Raw genomic sequence first — 21707 nt, forward strand, 5'->3', positions numbered from 1 at the left:
TTCAAATTCTTCATGTAAAATGGGGTAGTATTTATAATAACTTAAGTAAAGCTTCCTGCTCCCTCTAGACATTTTGATGGTGAATGAATACACCTATAGAAGTTTTATGTTTTCCTTCATTTAGGGTTTCAGATTATTTATTTTACTAAATACCCTAAAAATGGGTATGGGTGTTGTTTCTCATATTTCTGGCTTTGGTAGATGAGTCATCAAAAACTATGCATCATTACTTTGTTGGACATTCTCACATTTCAAAAAAAAGTCTTTCCTTTTCCTATATCCTATTTGAATACATTTACCAAATGTAAATGGCTATTTACATCTTAGGCCCCCATATGCATCAATTGAACCAATGTCGCTGAAAGGCTATGGTCTATTGTATCTGTTTTACAAGCATGCAGACTTATCTCTCTTAATAGTGGTCCCTAAATAGTACATTTATAAACTTATTCATCAAGTGCTTATCAAGAGCCACTAATATTTTTTGTTTCTGATAAACACACAAATGATAACAGTGACAAAGAAACAGAAAATGCCTGTGTTCTGGTACACACATTCTGACTGGTGAATATCAAAATAAATAGAACTAAATGTTGATCAACCCAAATAGTGTAAGAAAAAACTAAATCGATAAAGACAGGGATGGCTGTGAAAGCTACATTTGTTTTTTATGTAACCAGAGAAAACAATCACCTATCCACCAAAAGACACTGCAGTTTAACACAAAAATGCAAGAGGAAGAGGCAGAGACAATTCGCTAAAGTGCATTTGCTAAAAACAATCCTCTAGTTCACAAGTCAGTAAGATCCAGAAAAGCATGAGAACTATGTTGGAAAACCGAGAATATACAAAAATGGAACAGTGCAACAGTATAGGTGAAGTTCCTTAGGGAATCCTGCCCTTGTGGGTAAGAATAGTCTGGTGCCATAAGAGGAACTGCCAGGGAGGGACTCTCTCCCAAGGAAAGAGTAACTTCATACCTTTAGGGAAAAAGGGCCAGCCAAAGAGCTAGAGAAAGAAACACACCCCTGCCACCCAGGTCCCAAATAAATTCTACACAGAGGCTTATGCTTAATTATGAATGCCTGGACTTAGCTTGGCTTAGTTTCTAGCCAGCTTTCCTTATCTTAAATTATCCCATCTACCTTTTGCCTCTGGGTTTTTCCTGTTCTCTTACTTCTGTAAATCTTACTCTTGCTCCATGGCTTGCTGGTTGTGTAGCTGAGTGGCTGGCCCCTGATGTCCTCCTCCTTCTCTCGTTACTTCTTCCAGATTTCTCCCTCTATAGATTCTCTCTGCCTGCCAGCCCTGCCTATCCTTTCTCCTACCTTACTATTGGCCAGTTCTTTATTAGACCATCAGGCACAGTAACATAGCTTCACAGAGTTAAACAAATGCAACATAAACAAAAGTAATACACCTTAAAATATTCTACTACACTGGATCTGAGACCTAAGCCACTGAATGAAACACTTTAGCCCTGAACCCAGAACCTAAGAAACATGCCCTGACCCTGAAACCAGTACCAAAGAAATACACTTTGTCCCTAGAATCAGAGTCCATGAAAGAAATATGCTTTGGCCTTAAAATTAGAGCCAAAAGGCTAAAAAGGGCCAGTGAAAGAAACACAGTTTGGCCCTGAAATCAGAGCCACCTCTGCCCCTGACCAATGAAACTAACCTAAGCAGGAAAACTAACCAGTCCCTGAGCAGAAAATCTTCTTCCTGGAGAAACTCCACCTTTAAGAAGCCCTGTGTAAACCCCTTAGGGGGACTAAGCAAAGCTGAGCAGAAAAAAGTGACAACTTTTGGCAGAAGCTAGAGAAGTTTGCTCCATTTCTACAGGGCTTTCCACTTTAGCAGAGTGAAGTAGAAGAAGCAACATCTTGGACCAGAGAGAAGAAGAGGAGCTCTGCTGGAAGCCTCCTTAAGGTGGGAGCACAGCAAAGCTCAGCTGTACTGGCTCTCTCTAGGAGAGGAGCAGGATTGCCATATACTGTGGGAGACAGTCCCCCACTACACGCCAGGTTCAGTTATCACCTGACCTCCCAACAAGTCAAGATACCTCTCCCTCTGGAGCTGACCTATTGCAGCTCTAGATATAGCCTGGCTTCCTGATAAGTCAAGATACTTTTCCCTCCAGAGCTATAACACTCACAATAGCTCTAAATTATCTCAGAGCTAAATCTACTCATGCTTATTAACTGGCTTTTGCTACCTTTTTCTGTAGTTATTTTTTAAAATATATATCATCATGTGTACTACAAAAAGAATTATATATTTAGTATAATAGACTAATTCCTATAATTTTAATACATACAAGTAATGTACAATCTTTTTCTCTGATCAAAAATCTATATTTATGTAGCATGAATCTTAGAAGGTCTTATTAATAAAAGCAGACCTGGAGCCAGGTATTGGGGTGAATGCTGGAAGATCAGAGAAGCAGAACAATCCCCAGCTACCTCACCTCGCCAGTTTCTCAGCTGATCCTGTTTCCTCAGACTGGAAGCCTCTGTGTTCTCATCTGAATGTGTCTCAGCTGAACCGCTTCTCGAAAGCCTGACACTTAACCAGGCTAGTGACTGCTGCTCCAAAACCTAAAAGCTTAACCAGGCCAAAAGCTTCTAGTTTCTGGTCCTCATGCCTTATATACCTTTCTGCTTTCTGCCCTCACTTCCTGGAATTAAAGGCTCACTGGGGTTAAAGGCGTGAGTCACCATGCTCGGCTGTATCCTTGAACACACAGAGATCCAGGTAGATCTCTGCCTCTGGAATGCTAGGATTAAAGGTGTGAGCTACCACTGCCTATCCTCTATGTTTAATATTGTGGCTGTTTTGTCTCTGACCCCAGATAAGTTTATTAGCTTGCACAATATTTTGGAGAACACAATATCACCACATATTTAATGTAAATATACTCTATTGAGTGAAACACAAGCTAAGTCATCATTAATTAATTTTTCCCATTATCCTAATTACTTAAAAGTTGAGACAACAAAATTACCTAACATATATGCAGGAGGAGTAACGAATGTCAATTGGTTCTAAAATTCATCTTCCTTTCTTGAGTTCCTTGTTGATAAGTTAGCAGAAGCTTGGTCCCCTTCTGAAAATAATAACCAACTGTCCTCATGATGGAAATGATCAACAGAAATTGTAAAAAAGATAAGAAGACAAACTTTACATATGAAGAAGTCTCTAGATAAAATAAACTAAATGAGCTGAGCGGTGGTGGCACACGCCTGTAATCCCAGCACTCAGGAGGCAGAGGCAGGCAGATCTCTATGAGTTTGAGGCCAGCCTGGCCTCCAAAGCGAGTTCCAGGAAAGGTGCAAAGCTACACAGAGAAACCCTGTCTCGAAAAACAAAAAAATAAAAATAAATGAAAAATAACCAGAAGATCAGACAAAAGTTCTAAAGTGGTAAGAGGGTGCCTGAATCCATGAGACCCAGGGGTATAGTTGTGCCTAACCATCTGTAGTGCATCTGAACCAGCAGGTACTATTTTCTCTTTTTCCTTTTCCTTCTAGATTTCTTCCCAACTGTCCACCCCAAAGCATGCAGACTTTAAGGGAAATAAAATTATTCTTCCCTCTTAAGCTATCGGCCTAGTACTTTGTTAGAATTTATTACACAAGAAATTGAAAGCTTGTACATAAAGATTATATTCATATCTACCTGATCTTGCATCAGATACCCCCAATCCTAAATATCTGCTAGGAAGCCATCTGTTATCAAATGTAATGTAATTATTAGCCACATGGTGCCACAGAAGTATACAGATAACTACCCTTGGAGCTACAATGAGCCTCCTCCATTATTTACATTTTTTTCTGTTTGTTCTTTTGTTTCTTTCTGTTTATCATTGCAACCATGAGGATTATTGGTTACTCTTTTGACTATGCCATGGTTGCTTAAAGTGTTGTCCAATCAGCTAATGTGTGGATCAGAGAAATTATAAATGATGTGGTGGTGAGATTTGGTAACAGTATGAGCATTTCTTGACATTGCAACTTAAGGGAGGAAAGAGTTGCCTAGGCTCTGGTTCAAAAGGATTGGGTCTAAAATGACTTGTCTTCCTAAGCTTGAATGGAAAATCTTGGTGGCAGGAACTGGTGGCAGAGGAAATTCACCACTTCATCATGGTCAGAAAAAAAAAAAAAAAAGAATAAGGAGATATTAGGACTACATTCAACAATTAAAGTCACAGCCATGCCAGCCACTTCCTCCAACTCAGGCCCACCTCCTAATGTAGCACCAGCAACTAAGGATCAACTGAACAAACAAAACCATGGGGATGTATTTCATAATCAAGTCACAGCTTTCCAAAACTGACACCTCAAATCTCACGACCATCTTATACTTCAAAATGTATTCTCCAAGAATCCCTCAAATCTTAAACTTGCCAACATCATTATGAAGTATAAATATAAAAACTATAGAGGAAAATATGGCACATATATGTTTTCTTAGTTAAAGTTTCTATTGCTGTGAAGAGACACCATGACCACAGCCACTCTTCTAAGGAAAACATTTAATTGGGGATGGCTTACAGTTTCAGAGATTCATTCCATTGTCATCATAGTGGGAAGCATGGCAGTGTGCAGGCAGACATGGTGCTGAAGAAGTAGCTGAGAGTTCTACATTTTGACTCACAGGCAGCAGGAAAAAGACTGTGACATACCTCCTACAAAAAAAAAAAAACAAAAAAAAAAAAAAAACAAAAAAAAAACCACCTACTCCAGCAAGGCTACATCTCCCAAGAGTGCCATTCCTGTGAACCTATGGGGGACATTTTTTTTGAAGCACCACACTTGTAATCTTTGTACATGGGAGGTGAGATGAAGGCAAGATTATCAACAGCTCAAGAGTAGCCTCACAAACACAGACCTGGGCCACTTGAGTCAATTGCAAACAAAGAAAAATGCTTGCTGAGACTCAATGAAGCTTCTTCATTGTGAGTTCCTGCAAAATGAACATCACATTATACACTTCCAACAACCAATACATAAATTATATTACAAACAAAAGGAATTAGAATAAGGCAAGGAAGAGCAAAGTAGACCAAGACTTAACATAAAAAATACTAAATACTGCAGCATTAAGTCCAGTAGCCATGGCATATGGTACTTTACTGTGAATAAGTAGACCTGTAGTTGTCACCTTTACCCTACTACATGAACCTTTCTTGGACTGGGTATATTCACAGCCTTCAAATTTCCTCTCTCTATATTCTATGTTGCTGAAAATTCCATGATTTTATATCTTCTGTGTTATAAGTTTCACCATCACACGTGGACAAGGCAGACTCTTAGGGAATTCCTACAGGTATTATGTGTTTATCTAGGCTCTCTAGTTTTCCTTTGAAATCTGGATGGAAGCTTCCATGGCATTGCACCAGTTGAATTCTGCATGTTTCATCAAGTTAATGACATCAAATTGTGCCAAAAACACAACTGTGTCTAGGCACAAATGGATCATTTCTGCAAATTCTTTAAATCTGGTTTGATAAATATGCACACTTAAGAAAACAAGTGGTGGTTGGGTCTATGTCATACATTTAATGGCATTCTTTAACCAAGGAACATATAGGTAAGTTTACCACTTTGTGTCCTTGAACTTTTGATGGAGGACATATGGTCAGTTCCCAAAATATACTACAGATACATTTCTTGTTGTCCAGGTATGAAGTACATAGCTTCTGTGTGTTAAGCCTAACATTTTTAGGAAGTAAGACTTCCTTAGCCCAAATATGAAAGAGTTTTCTAATCAAACTGCTAAATTTCAATACTTATTGCTCAGATTTTCTCTCTTGACATCATTGACTTCAGTTGTAAACTTGGCCAAAAAAAAAAAAAAATGATGTAATGACTATGCCATGGACTCAGTGCTAGACTCCCTTAAAATCTTCTACTTTAGATAGATCACTCCATAAACTTTCAACTCAGCCAGCCACTAAGTGTCAGGACATATACCATATAGACATGTTCTTCAGAGAATAGATCATGAATGGTATCTATTTGATTTACAGATAGATGTTCATTACATAATAAAAACCCAGACTTCACTATTCTTATTCCTATCAACAATAGGACTTTTGAATCCCCCAAAGCTTTGTTCACTGACACCAGTTTGTAACATTCTTTGTTTCTACTGGTATCTTCTCTAAATCTCCCAAATTGTTCCAGCTAAAGTTTAATAACCACAAAGGCATGTTCATCTTTGGTACCAACTTTCATTGTTAAAACAGAAAAAGGTAAATTTGTACCTGGGTCTCAATCTGGAAGATGAAGAAGGGCTTTGAGAAAAATGTACACTGGTTTTCTCTTTCTATGTGATGATGAATATTATGGGTAAAGGGCCAAAGAGCTGATGCTGGGTAAACTGTAAATCCCAGCAGCCTTGTGTTGTGGGGTAGAGTCCATATGAAAGAGACAGAGCTTGTGGGTCATATTAGATCTCTGCAGTCCTCACTCTTTTCTGCACTCTCCCATACAATGTCTGCAGAAGAAAGAGGTGGACACAAAAACAAAAAAAGTAATACAGATAGGGATACTGAACGAATTGAAAACTGGATTTTTAAGGAAAGTCAATGCTTTGTGGAGGATCAGTGGGCTGCAAACATACCATGGGAACATGGAAGAAAATCTTGAATCTCATTATTCCTCAAAGGATAACCAAGTCTAAATATCTTATCTTTGTTGTTCAGTTTGACTCCGGAGCCCTCGTCTGTGGTAGACATGTCCAGGGTATTGTTTCCTGGGGTGATGGCTGTGCTTGGGAAGGAAAATCTGGTGTCTAACTGCTGTGGGGTGTTCCATATGTTAAATGTGTTGTTCTGATTGGTTAATAAATAAAACACTGATTGGCCACTAGCAAGGCAGGAAGTATAGGTTCAAGGAGAGAGGAGAATTCTGGGAAGTAGAAGGTTGAGGCAGAGAGACCCTGCCAGCCACCACCATGAGAAGATGTTAAGATACCTGTAAGCCACGAGCCATGTGGCAACTTATAGATTAATAGAAATGGATTGATTTAAGATAGAAGAACTAGATAACAAGAAGCCTGCCATAGCCATACAGTTTATAAGTAATATAAGTCTCTGTGTGTTTACTTGCTTGGGTCTGAGCAGCTGCAGGACTGGCGTATGAGAGAGATTTGTCCTGACCCTGGGCCAGGCAGGACCAGGAAAACTCTAGCTACAAATGGCGCCCAACAGGTTGGCTTGAGTTTCCACCTAAAACCTGAGAAAGATGAATCCAAAATGGAGCCAAAACAGCTTCCTAGTTGTCTCTCGAAAGTTAGCAGCAGCCTGTGGGTTTGAGCTACTCTGTGGCAGGTTTGTGGCACATGTGGGCTTGACCTACACTATGTTACACAGAGGTGTCTCCAAGATGCACACTATGCTGTGTGTTGGATATAGTTGTTGCTAGTTAAAAAAAAAAAAAAAAAGAGGTTTCTGGGCTACATGCTGCTTTGATAAAAGCATAGACCCACTGTTTCTAAGAGTTGATGTCTCCCAGAACTGGTGATAAACTTACCACCACTATGTTGGGAAGCTGAGGTAGGCGGAGCCAGCAGCCACAGCAGCTGTTTCAGTCTTACAAATGTTGCAGTTTAAAACAATAGATTCACAATAAGACACATTTAGATGGAACAAGACTTTAAATGCTTTACAATGTGTATAAAAATATACATAGGCTTGTAAGAGAGAGAAAAAAAGTAATATATAGTTATATAAAGAAATAGATAGTTTTTAAAAATAAAGTTTTTAAAGAGACAGTAAAGGTAGTATAAAAAATAAGCCATGTAAAGATGGATATTACACAGAGAATCTGGATTGTGTTGTCCTTGGGATTTTTAACTGAAGAGAGATATTTGATTGTAAAGGCAGCTGAGTTAAACCAATATGTAAATTTTAAAGGTACCTTGACTTCAAAATTTGGATGTATGGATATGTTGCTTTGGAAAGGAGGCTCTGCTTTTGTTTCTACAGAAAGCCAGAGGCTATGGATTAGTTCCAGATTAAGATACCTCAGGTTTGACCAGCCAAGACCCCCTGAAAGGTCTCTGATGACACCATGGCCCAGATGATCTAACATCCAAAATGGTTTCAAGGCAACTGGCTCAGATGATACACCCTCACAAACTATTCCATAATCCTAAAATTTTTTTTGTGTGTCCCCATAAGATACAGCACCCCCCTCCAGCAGGAAGTAGTAAGAAAATCTATGCCGAAATTCCCAAATATATCAAGCTGTCTTTGGAGATGGAATTGGCTCACTCCGTCTCTAAACCCAAACATATTGCTAAAAAAAGGGGGGGGGGGGTTGAGAGATTCTGTTGTCCCATATCAGAAGAGCCTTCTTGTGTGGGACAGAGAAAAATAAATTCAAACTCTTTCTAAAGAAGACAAGGGGATATGATATAGATATGATAACATGAAAGGGTAGATTATTGAACCTACATTTAAAGAGCAACTTGTTTAAAATGTTTTACATTGCTATGGATTTTAGTCTATTGATACAAATTTAAAGTTAATTTTGTTATACTATGTGTATATTTCTATTGTTTTTTAAGGTATTATGTTTGTACAGATCATTAAAAATTGTAATGGGTAATTAAGAAATAGATTAATAATTAATCATCTATGATAATCATACTCATTAGCCATGTTAGTTAAGTCTTATAGGTATACATAGACATATTTCAGATAGACAGGTAATCTTCAAACATTTCAAAGACCTACAGAATATGTCATTTAAAATATTTTTAAAAATTTAGACTTTCTGGACAGTGAGACATGTCTGATCCTGACAGCACCAATTTACTTCAGAGAGGAGGATGGACATCGAAGACATTCTATATGGAGTTTATCTTCTTCTTGGCAAAAGAAGCCATTTGGACAAGAAACTGTTCTTGCCTGGACTGCTTGAAACTGTTCAACTGGACGTGCAGGACCCATAAGAAGGTGACCACTGAACTTTGCTTGGTGAAATGGTCCTTCAGGTTCCTGCTTCACCGAGGAAACTGCCAGACATTCTACAAGACACAGAGAAAAGTGACTGAGAGACTCTAGAACTGTGGGCTAAAGACAGATGCCCCAACTTTACAGAGGAACTTTGGATGACTGTCCAGGCTGCCAGCTGTCTCTGTTAACTCCAAAAGTTGCTTGCATCCTTTTCACATTTCTCAGGTAATAGTGTATCCTTTTGAGGTCTTTGATGTAGCTGAAGACTAGTTATAATTTTCCTTAGTTATGATAAAAAGATAAGTTAGATATGAAACCTTAGACTCACAAATATAGGATAGGATATCTTCTTTAATTTTGCCAAATACAAATAGACTAGATATTGTAACTGTAATTCTTGCTTGATAATTGTTTTGTTATCTGTAATTTTACTATGTGAAAGTTAAAACTTTCCTTTTTGAAAAAAAGAAAAGGGGAAGTGCTGTGGGATGTTCTATATGTTAAATGTGTTGCTTTGATTGGTTAATAAATAAAACACTGATTGGCCACTAGCAAGGCAGGAAGTATAGGTGGGACAAGGAGGGAGGAGAATTCTGGGAAGTAGAAGGCTGAGGCCGAGAGACCCTGCCAGCCGCCACTATGAGAAGATGTTAAAATACTGGTAAGCCACGAGCCGTGTGGCAACTAATAGATTAATAGAAATGGATTGATTTAAGATAGAAGAACTAGATAACAAGAAGCCTGCCATGGCCATACAGTTTATAAGTAATATAAGTCTCTGTGTGTTTACTCAGTTGGGTCTGAGCAGCTGCAGGACTGGCGTGTAAGAGAGATTTGTCCTGACCCTGGGCCAGGCAGGACCAGGAAAACTCTAGTTGCACTACACCAAGGTCTGCAACTACCTGAACTGGATACATCAGATCAATGCTGCAAACTAAGTGCCTTTAGATTTTCAGGAATCACCCTCTAATGACCTTTCTTCTATCTCTACAATCTATTTGGAAATAAAAACTTTTTTCTCTGCTCTAAATATTTTGAATCTTGATGCTAAAGAGAGAGTTGGGCAAAGTTGAGCAATTCAGGTTTAGTTGTTATTCAGTCATTCATGCAACCTAGCCAGACAATTTCATTATCACCTGCTGTATTCCAGACTGTGAGACAGCAGCAAGAATGAAATAAAGTTGTCTTTAATAAAATTAATATATCAGATTAGCCATGCAATAAAATTCTGGTACCATACACATTGGGTCATAGTATGTATAGTATATCATGTGCTCATGACTTTCCTCAAAGCACAGAGAATTAAAATCAGTTGCTAACACTCATTCACATTGTTACTAGGAAAAACACAGTAAGCCCAGGCTGTCCTTACCCACCCAATGTTTTGTGGAGATACTAGAAACCCAAGCTCAGCATTTAGAAATGTTTAGATTAACAAGATTCTTGCATTTGCCAATCTCACCTACTCTCCTGTTTCCGTTCTCTAGGGTCTCATGCTTTCCAGTGCCCTCGGGAGAGAATCTGTAGCCTGTTTACAAAGCCATCTATACAAACCCACCCTAGAACAAAAATATAAACCCTGGAAAGCAAGTTTACCACAGCAGAGAAGTCTGTAGAACGCAGGTGTAATACTTGGAGTACAAAAGTTCTTGTGTTATAGAGGAGTTGCCTGGACTTTTCAGGCCTTGCTGAGATGCATACTGCCTTTGATTTGGTTCCTTGGCAGCTCTCCTCCAAATTGTCATTTTTTTCCATAGATCACCATGAAAAAGGTTTGTAGAACATGCTCAACACAATATTCCTAGGACTATCAGGCACAAAGCAAAGAAAAAGACACAAAGGTACCTGAGCAAAAATGCCTTGAATGACTGGATCATGTTGAAAGTAGAAAGGCAAGCAAGCCTGTACAGTAATGTGCAGCAAGCATACTAATTTAATCAGCTCAGACTACTGTGACAAAATACCGATGGGCTTGTGGTCTTCAACAACACAGAGCTTTATTTCATATTTATGGATGCTGTTAAGTCCTAGATCAAGGTATCCATAAGTATAATTTCTAAGGAAGGATGGATTTCTGGTTTTTTACTATATCCATAATCTTTGGATATAGATGAGAAAAATGAATCCACTTTGATGGAGACAATTTTCCAGCTTTGTGTCTGGGTGACTTATATGAAGACATCACTGCACAACAATGCTGTAGGTTGTTTTTTTCTTGTTCTTGGCTATTTAGGTAGACTGGTTCTTATTGTTGATTCCCTTATCATAGGGACATTACGAAAGACTGCGAGTCAGAACTGTAATCCTTTCTGCCATGTTTGGGCAGCCAAGAGATGAGAAAGGAGTTGTGTTAAGACTATGAGGAATTAATTCACTGTTATGTTTCATCTTAATCTGTCTGTAGGCCAAAGCTAACATCTTAGAAACAGATAGCTTCACATGAGTTGCAAATCTGCACTACATGCAAATTTAAAATCTAAACTTAAAAGATAAAAAAGGATACAGTTATCTTAGATTTGAATCAGTAAACATTTTGTAAAAATTTTTTCACAAAAGACATCCAGATACTCAAAGAAAACCCTGTTTGTAAAATTCTTTAGTTCTATCAGAAAACTGCAAAAAAAAAAAAAAAAACAGGTGTAGATACCAATAGACAGTATGTAAGCATGCTGATTATACAAAAAAATATGTCAGATTCATGTGCATATCAATCAATCTATGAGAATATATTAATAATGCATCTATAAATATAGATCTGTGTATTTTTAAATGCCTAGGTCACTCTAGAAATCCTAAAGTTTCTTCTAGACCAAACATATAATTTCACATTTATCAAGTATATTAATGGTTTGAAATACAAATTTAATTAGAATCATTGTAAAATAGAACAATGGTCATAAAACATACTCATTTCTATTCATATGACAGACACACAAGAAGTGACAGGATTCTGACCGTTAAGCAATTTAACTAAACACAAAAAAGTAATATTTATAATTCGTGTAGATCAACTCTCCAGGCAAACCTTCTTTAAGATAAAAGTTTAGCTTCAGAACCAGCATCATTGTACATCCAAGAAATCATGGCACTGAGGAGGATAAGACTGAAAAGTACCACTTCAAAGCCAGTCTGGGCCAAATTCAAGACTGTTTCCAAACAAACAAGAAAACAAAAAGTTTAAAAGTCTTTTTTTTTTAATCTATTAAGTTCCTACAAAAGCTTATAATTTTCACCAACCAATCACACAAAATCTTCAAGTTTTAATATGCTCAAAAGCATATTCATAGAGCTAGGCATACTGCTCAGTGGTGAAGAGCACTTGCTGCTCTTGCAGGGAACCCACATTGGAGTCCCATCACTCACAAGTTCAGCTCCAGGGCATGTAACACACTCCTCTGATCTACATGGGCACCCATACATGTGTGATTTTACAGAGAGAAAAACATATAAATACACCTAAAATAATGATGATAATACTAATAATTAATAATACTAAACATATACATTCTTTCATAGTGTTTCAATCTTTCATAGCTTGTTTAAACTACTATTTTGTATTCCATTTTTGCTTTCCTATTATGGGATCACAGTTAATATAACTTTCTGAGAAGAATTAAATCATATAATTACTTAACATAATTCCATATCTTCAAGTTACTAAAAAAATTGAAACATAGGATTTTATTTGTGAATATTATTTCTGTGTATATGCATTAAATTTATCTCTTCTCAACAATTCTGAGCTGTTCATGGAAAATCTGAGGCATTAAATAAATCTAGGTGGTCATTATCCAGGTATTTTGTTTGTTTTTCTGGTTCTACTGTTTATTAAATAAATCTTAAAAAAAAAAAAAAAACCCTACCTACAAGGTCATAAGTGATTGTTTTATTTCCATTTCGCCATCCTTACCCAATGTTCTATGCCCTGTGGTTTGCTTTATGATATATAAATTGTTTCAAACCTGAGGTAAACACAGATATAATTGACAACTGCCATTTGCCAGTTTTTTGTCATTATGCCTATAATCCACAAGAGAACTCCAGACGGATCTCCTGTCTGTCACACCCATCATCAGAGGTGACTACACACAGTAGTCCCCTTTCCTCTCCCATCATCATCCCAACAGCACCCCTACTGCTACCAAATGCCTGTCATTGTCTATCCTGGAGTCAGCCTGCAAATAGATTTCAAATAGAAGACAGAGGAGGGGGGAAAAAGTAATCCTTGAAAGAAAGTAATTTCTCTGTACCATGGCTATCTCTGTCATAATCTCTGCTAGCCTCTGTCATTCTATGTGTCCATATTCAGGCACGGCACGGCAATCCTTATACCCGCCCATACCCACCGTGATACTGGTCTGAATCTTAAGGATTTCAATACTTGCTGGTCTCCAAAGTAATCACCTCTCATGGGCAGCGCATCATCAAAGCTGTTTGTGGCGAGATTAGGAAGGCACTCCAGCCAGTGTCTGGTGGACTCTTAATTTCTGGCTCAGCCAAAAAAACAATCACCACTGTCAATACCAGCGTTTGATTAGCAACGTCTGCTAGAATTCTCCTGTTACCTAGAGACGCTTCACTGAGACTCAGGGCACTGGGCAGGGAATCCCGGTCCTCAAACTCATCCTAACCAAATACTTTCAACCGGTCTAGATAGCTGGATTCACGTGGTAAGCGCACTGCACTGATATCCAATAATCTACAGAATTCCTTAATGGAGTTTTCTGTCACATCAGGGGTCAGGTTCCCTAGGCAAGCTGTGTGTAGGATGGCGGTTTGGGAAGATGGCGCCAGCTGACATTGGAGTCCGGAGCAACTTCATGGAGTGCCAGAAAGGATGAAATGGTCTTTTGGAGGTGCCTAATATACACTGCCGTCATTAAAATCACATATTATTGACACATCTCCTTCTAGGTCGTCTTTTTCATCAGCCCAGTTGACTAGCGTGGGACGTAGGCTCTCCTCTACCAGTCCGCCCTCCTCAACCAGAAAGTCTGCTAGGGAAATGATCTTCCCTTCTCACCTGTCTCTTTTGCTGAAGCCATCATGCTATGCAGGTATTTTTAAGGCCATCTCTTTAAATAAGAGCCCTATAACGTTAAATATAGTGATCTAACTAGCTACATTTTTATTAAGCCAACAGTATTAGAGAATGCGCTCTATTTAAGTTTGCCCAAGTTATACAAACTTTGCAAAGCACTTTTTAAATTTCCAATTTACAGGCTGTTATTTAAGTCACTTAGGGCTATTTACACCCTGTATGAATAACATTATCGATTTTTGTGTTTTAGCAAGATTCCTGAAAATTTTCCAGGCCTGTAGCTACTTAGGAAATAAATTCTTTCTTTAGAAATTTTTTATTTTTATTTTTATTTTACACATGTAAATACTTGCCTGCCTGTGCATCCTCGGCATGTTTGATGCCCTTGGAGGTTTGACAAGGCCTTTGTGTGTCTGGGAAGCAAATCTGGGTGGTCTTCAAGAACAAGTGCTCTTAAGTGCTGAGCCATCTTCTCAGGCCCCAGAAATCAACTCTCAACATAGTGTTCATCAAACCATCTTTGCATGCGAAGTCTTTTAATAAATTCATAAACAACTATAATATTGCAGAGCTCTTCTACAAAGCTATGACCATATGTATGCAGATCTGGTATCTCAATTTTATTATGGTTTTATTTTTATTTATTAAAATATTTTGCAAAGATTTAGAGGGTTTAGGGAATAGGGGTTTAAAACATGCAAAGTGAGCAATGTGTGTTCTGTTTTGTACAATATATCCTGCATGTGGGCCTTCAAAGTACAACAAAATGGCCATTAAATTGTTTTTGACATTCTGACTTTTGTAGATCCTATTTTTGAAATATTTAAGCCTGGTCTACATCTGTGTGCCTTGACTAAGCAACTCTTTTGTCACTGTCTGTAGGAAGTGAAATACAGCTCCACATCAGGGAGTCACTTCTCTGCAGTCACGAACACTGCTGCCTACACTTGAAAGCAGCCTGTCTTAGTGACTTTCCAGATACCCCGTTATAAAAACACCCTACAAAGCCAGCTCAAGGGAGAATGAGTTTACTTTGGCTCACAGTTCTAGAGTGGATACAGTCCACCCTGGTAGGAAAGGAAGGCAAGCACAGGGGTGGTAGATCCCTGGGTAGCAGCAGTCTCGAAGCAGAGAAAGAAGAGGAAGTGGAGCCAGGCGATAAACCCCCAAGCCCAATCCCAACCCTGGTGGTATGCTTCCTCTAGCAAGTCACCACCACCTCCTGAAGGTTGCATAACCTTCACAAATAACACCACCTCCTGGGTACCAAGCATTCAAACACATAAGCCTATGGGGGAATATTTCACATTCAAACAGCAGCTAGGCTTCAGGCCTTGATTTTTTTAATGTGGGCGACTTCCAACTTTATACAGCCCGCGATTCTAAATTTCACTACAAATGTAAAAAAGTTAATATATAGGGAGTGTCTCTATGTAGCTGCAATGCGGATGGTTGCTGATTTCTTGCTTATTAGATGAAATTATGTGTTCTGTGTATATGTGCCTTCAAAATTGCAAAGCTTTGAAGAATACTTTACCAAATTTTTGTACTCCAAACTAAACTTGGGAATCTTGTTTAGACTCGCATTCTTGTGCTCTGAAGTGCTTCAAAATAACTATGAATGACCAGGCACTGTGTACTATAAGCAGTACTACTCTAATAGTTAAAAGGGTTGGTCACTGAGAGAGTATAACTGTAAACAAATAGAACACATTCTACTTTATTTATAATTTTTAATCTCTTAAAATGCAAAATGAAATTGAGGTTTGTGTTTTAAATTCCTATTATTGACAAATTATGTCCCTTTTAAAGCTGAAGCAAAAATTTAAATGCATTTATAAAGGCATAAGGAGAACAACTTGATGGTCTTGACATAATATTTTTTATCATAATTATTATCCTCAACACTGTATGCAGAAACAACAGTATTGTTTTGTCAAGTACAAAAACTTCCTTCAAAATTTGAACCAAGGCTTCTCTAAGTTTTTGGCATCCAGTGAAAAGGGACAATTAAAACCAAACCACAGGATGTTTTATCAGTGATTTCTTTAGAAAAAAAAAAAAAGACTGTTCAGTGGTAGGGGAGATGTTGTCATAAAGTGATGTCACAAGACCCATGGTAGTTATAGTCCCAGCACTCAGGAACCCCAAACAAGACAATTGCACAGACGGGCCCTGAACTTGCTATCAAGTTCCAGGGTGATCTCAAATGCAGTCCTCTAACAATGAAAAGCAAGCATGAATATAAAGGATCAGAATTATCCTAAGTCTTTCTAATGAACCAACCAGCAGGTACACTCATTGTATTTAATTGTATGCTCTGTGCCTAGACAATCAACAAAGTATATAACTGCGAAAGAGCTGTTAGTTACACACCAGAGGTACAGGTTTAACACAGTCCTTTGGACAAGAGTTCACAACAAAAATCTCCTATTTTTATCTGGGAATCCAGAAACATGCAGCTTTGTATTGTAAGCTGAATACAGCTTACTTCCTTTTGAAACAAGCAATTCCCACCAGGTTTGCAACTTCCATACCATAGCTTTCTAGGAAATTGGGAAATGCTTATTGTGGTCCTGTGTTCTCTTTTATCGGTCACAGACTGAACTCTGTATCTTTTCTTTTCTTTTTTTTTTTCACTTTACAGTGAAATCTCTTTTCTGGAACCTATGGCCCTGAGTGTCAGTGACAAATCTGGAGGTATAAATAGCTGTGGGAAAAAAAGCATTTATCCTGTTGGCCTGTGGAGAATTAGTGAACAGACATGAAGATCTTCCTTTTCCTAGTTCTTATTGAAGCTACTGGTGAGTCCTTCAAAAGAATTCATCAGCAGAGCGATACACTGCACATAAACATGGGCTTTGTGTTCAGAAATCAACAATGGTTGTGAATATAAGGTTTGAAAGCAAGATGGTTGAAATGTAGAGAAATTATTATGTAGCATTTGTGTTTATAAAAGACTAAATTTTTATCACAGAGAGTTCATCAAGACTAAGTGTCCAGTATATGGGGCAAAGAGATGCAAAATGTGTTCTGAACTTCCAGGTAGGCTCTCTAAATTAGAGAAGAAGAAGAAGAAAAAGTAGTCTACATAAAAGAAGTGTTGCTAAGGAGTTAATTGTTAAAATTAATCTGTGTTCACTGAAGGGTTTGTGACCTTGTGAGTCTGAGTTTCCTATAGACTAAAGGGCTGGTCATTTACTAGGAACAAGAGATCTGATATGGCAAAGACATCTTATGTGTCATCAATAAAACCTTAAGTGTTGAGAAAACTGTTGATGAATTATCATTGGTATAAGGTGTCATAGCATTCTACTATGAGAAAAAAAGAGAGAATTGTCTATTTCAATGTTAGTACTACCAAATTGTATTACTAAACATTTATATTAACTTCTTCCACATTGAACTGGTGCAATTTACTACAAATATCTACAAGCTTTAAGACTCCTTTCCCAAAATTAAAACTTATATATTAGAAAGCAAAGCTAATATTTCATAATTAAAGGCATTAAAGCTACAAGGAATCTCAACAAATATTCAGGTAATAATTCCCAATGTTGAATGTGGTGATAAACAATAGAGAAGTAATCTGGATAACAGGAAAAGATTAGGGAGGGCACTATGATATTCTGTAAAATGTTCAATAAACACCTTAGGCTAAATCCAAAGAAAAAGTCGACAAAATAAAAATTCAAAACAATTGCTTCCTGCAGAGCAAGAATATTCTCAAGTGGTTTCTGCAAACTCCATTTCTATTACCTCTTAGAAACAGTCCATACCAACACTTCTGCAATCACTAATAAACATACACAACCAGCAAGTTATTACATATGGTTTTAACGTATTTGCATGGATGCTGAGTGTGATACTTTAAAATGATATTTATATCCTAAAAAGTGGCTGTAAGACGTTTATTTTCTGAGTGTGAATGCCATTATGTGTGTGTTAAAATATATAAATGTAAGAATACAAAGTTTATCAAACCTAAAGCGGTATCTAAAGGTGAATGTTTTCTTATATAAGGAGGTTGATTCAAAAGATGCAATAAGTTACAAAAATATCTGCATTGAAGTAAATAAAATACAAAAAAAAAAAAGAAAACAAATAACAACTACCTACCCGAAGTCCAACATTTTTTGATTTGATGATAATAGAGAGCACTGTCACCTTGTGTGTGGTTAGTCTGCATAATTTTCATGAATGGAATTCCATGACAGACCTGTGTAACAGAGTTTATGCCTCTTCCCTAACAGCTGCTATCCCAGGTAATGATAGTGATGACAAGATTATTAGAGGCTACGCATGTGGGAACAACTCTGTCCCCTACCAGGTATCCCTGAATGCTGGCTACCACTTGTGTGGGGGTTCTCTTGTCAGTGACCAATGGGTACTGACTGCTGCTCACTGCTATAAGCCGTAAGTATCCAATATTCACACTTCCAAATCTAAGGTCATTTTTCCCTTAGCCCTACAAAATAATAAATAAGAAAAAGGCAGAGTTATCTTTTGTTTTGTTTTGTTTTAGTTTTTCGAGACAGAGTTTCTCTGTGTAGCTTTGGTACCTGTCCTGTATCTCACCTGCCTCTGACTCCAGAGTGCTGGGATTAAAGGCATGTGCCACCACCACCTGGTGGCAGAGATATCCCGAATGAGTAAAGTAACTTCTATATTTATCACTTACTTTAGTGGAGACACATGTGGAGGTAAGTCGACAAGTTCATGAGTTGTTTTTATTAATTAATTAATTAATTATTCATTCATTTATTTGTGTGTGTTTGTTTGTTTGTTTATTGGTTTTTCGAGACAGGGTTTCTCCTGTGTAGCTTTGGAGCCTGTCCTGGAACTCGCTCTATAGCCCAGGCTGGCCTGGAACTCACAGAGATCCACCTGCCTCTGCCTCCTGAGTGCTGGGATTAAAGGCGTGCGCCACCACTGCCCGGCGAGTTATTTTATTTCTTCCACCATACGGGTACCAGGAATCAAACTTAGGTCATCAGGCTTAACAGCAAACATCTTTACCTACTGAGCCATTTTGCCATCCCACTTGATGGATTAAAAAATGAAAAATCGCCTCTGGAGATTTAGCTCAGTGGTAGAGTGCTTGCCTAGCAAGCAAAGGCCCTGGGTTCGGTCCTCAACTCTGACAAAAAAAAAAAAAAAAAAAGAAAATCAGGAGCTAGATGTCTTAGTCATCATAGGGATTTTATGAGTGATGACAGATGTTGCCCTTGGATTTTACAGGTATTTTTCTAAATAATGATGTAGTTCAAAAACCTCAATAATTGTATCTCAATTGTGATTATAAAAGTATCGCATGAAGTAATAAAATGTACCATTTTTTATTTTAACATGGAAAAGATGAATTTGTTCTGTGCTCTAAATATTTTCTATCTTTAAGTCCTTCCTTACTTCTTTCTTAAATTTTGTGATCACATCCAGATGTTAAGTGCCATTCAGTCTTCTGCAATCCCTCTTTCACCCTGACTGTTCTGTCGCAGACACTTGTCTAACTCTAGTGAGATGGTAGGCTCTGAGTCAGCGTTAGCAGAGGTGCATAATGAGCTCTCTATGACTAGGACAGGACTAATCAGTGCTACCTGAAGTGCAATGAACTAGATTCCTGAATAAGATGGTGTTTGTGTTTATGTTCATGATTCAAGGTTGAAGGAGGGGGAAGGACTCCAAGATGGATACTTAGAAAACTGTTCATCCTTATACATATAGCCAACTACAGGTTCGTCTGGGAGAATCAAACATTCGTAAAGTCGAAGGCAGTGAGCAAATCGTTTATGCTGCCAAGATCATCCCCCACCCCAAGTACAACAATGACACCACTGATAATGACATCATGCTGATTAAACTGAACTCACCAGCCACCATCAACTCTCGAGTGTCCACTGTCTCTCTGCCAAACTCCTGCCCAACATTTGATACTGAGTGCCTTGTGTCAGGCTGGGATGACACAGTGAATGTAGGAAGTAAGTGTTACCTAGAACATAAGTCCCAAATGTGAGAACCCCCAGACATGGAAAGCATGACAGTGATTACCTGGTCCAAATTCTCATTCAAAGCATGTTTCCCTAGAGATAATTTTGGATACATGTAGTCTTTGAATACATGTATTCAAAGTTTAAGGGTTTATTTTGCTGAGATCATGTAAAAGATAAAACAAAATTTAATTATTAGAAAGAAGTCAATGAACTTAAGTATGATTGGTGATAATCATAGCATTAGATACTGGGATGGCATATAGAACATTACAAGATTCAGTTCAACCTGGAGAACACAGCTTAAAGAAATGTCTCTGGACTTCAGATCTGTCACCACTAGCATTTATGTCAAGAAAGAAGAACTTGTTGGTTAGAACTATTTGGAAAATCTTCCAGGAAAAAAAATCCTCCAAAATTCTAAGGCCTAGCCAAATTGAAAGACACAGAAAGTATTGTGAGAGAGGAGAAAAGGTGGGAAAGGAACATCATGGGACACTTGGATCCTTTTCTCTTTCTGTTCTTCACTCCATAGACAGCCTCTCTTCAGATCTTCAGTGTCTGAATGCCCCGATCCTGTCAGACTCTGTTTGCCACAGTGACTACCCACATCAGATCACAAGAAACATGTTTTGTGTTGGCGTTGTGGAAGAGGGAAAGGATACCTGCCAGGTGCGTCCCTTTCCCTCCCCTGCCCAGCCTGTCAGTCTCAGCCCTGTCAACGTATTGCTCCATATGAAATGCAGAAGGCCATACCTCCATATCTGAGAGTCGGGGGGAAATATGGCTCAGTGGATAAAGCACTTGCTTCACAGGGACCAGGGCTGAACTTTGGATCATCAGAGTCCATGTTAAAGCTGACAGGCATCGCAGTCACTTGTGATGTTGACACTTGGGAGGTAAAGACAAGGGATCTCTGGAGCAAGCTGAACCATAGAGTACCAGGAATCCACAAGTTTAAGTGCAGCGAGAGTCTCTGTCTAGAGAAACAAAAATGGAGCACAGTGAAGGAAGATTTCCAGTGTCAACTTCAGACCTCCACCAGACATTCACAACTCATGCTTGCCCTTCCCAACAAAAACACAAGCACACGTACACACACACCCCACATATACATACAAAATTAAAAAAAAACTTTTTCTGAGGTTGAACCTGAAAGTTGGAGAATAGCTTTAGAATTAACTGTAAGTTTTCTATTTGTGACATGATAGTTAAAATTGGCAGTAAGACTGTCCAGACAATACCCACAGGCAACCTTTTGAAGTGTATTGCAGGGAACTCTTGTGGAATTGCAGAGCTGATGAGGCAACCTTAAATTTTGCCAGTCTTCACCTTTTATATCCTCTATAGGACTCTGACAGAAAGAAGTAGTGCCATCAAAAAAATAAGTGTGTTAGGGATATAGTAAGGATACTGCATGCTGGATTTCCAGGAGTAGAGTGGGTGTCACTTGAAGGACTTGAGAAATAGCCCCAGGATAATGATGGACTACGTCAAACCTCATTCTGTTGTCTGGGTATCAACAAAAACACTGATTGTCTTTTTCTTCTTGGTCAGTATGATTCTGGTGGCCCCGTGGTCTGCAATAGAGAACTCCAGGGTGTTGTCTCCTGGGGCGCTAATTGTGGTGAGAAAGGGAAACCTGGTGTGTCCACCAAAGTGTGCAACTACCTGGAATGGATTCAACGGACCATTGAGGCCAACTAAGT

At 38.3% G+C, this 21707-nt stretch overlaps 1 protein-coding gene and 1 gene segment (V, D, J or C); one reads left to right on the top strand and one right to left on the bottom strand.

Moving 5' to 3' along the window:
• LOC118579709 overlaps positions 1–21707 on the bottom strand; it is a 506004-nt gene that overhangs the window by 450486 nt on the left and 33811 nt on the right.
• On the top strand, positions 16776–21705 carry LOC118579714 (cationic trypsin-like). Its single transcript, XM_036181283.1, has 5 exons — positions 16776–16815; positions 18265–18427; positions 19736–19993; positions 20538–20670; positions 21556–21705. The coding sequence occupies exons 1-5, from the start codon at positions 16776–16778 to the stop codon at positions 21703–21705; spliced, it is 744 nt and encodes a 247-aa protein (XP_036037176.1).

This window comes from Onychomys torridus, chromosome 3 (genome assembly GCF_903995425.1).
Source record: "Onychomys torridus chromosome 3, mOncTor1.1, whole genome shotgun sequence".
Lineage (NCBI taxonomy): Eukaryota > Metazoa > Chordata > Mammalia > Rodentia > Cricetidae > Onychomys > Onychomys torridus.

Excerpts from the sequence above, each read along its gene's own strand:
- LOC118579714 (XM_036181283.1), top strand. The coding sequence starts at position 16,776 with ATGAAGATCTTCCTTTTCCTAGTTCTTATTGAAGCTACTG. Across the intron at positions 18,428-19,735 it reads GCTGCTCACTGCTATAAGCC|CCAACTACAGGTTCGTCTGG; the intron begins GTAAGTATCCAA and ends TTATACATATAG. Across the intron at positions 19,994-20,537 it reads ACAGTGAATGTAGGAAGTAA|CCTCTCTTCAGATCTTCAGT; the intron begins GTGTTACCTAGA and ends CTCCATAGACAG.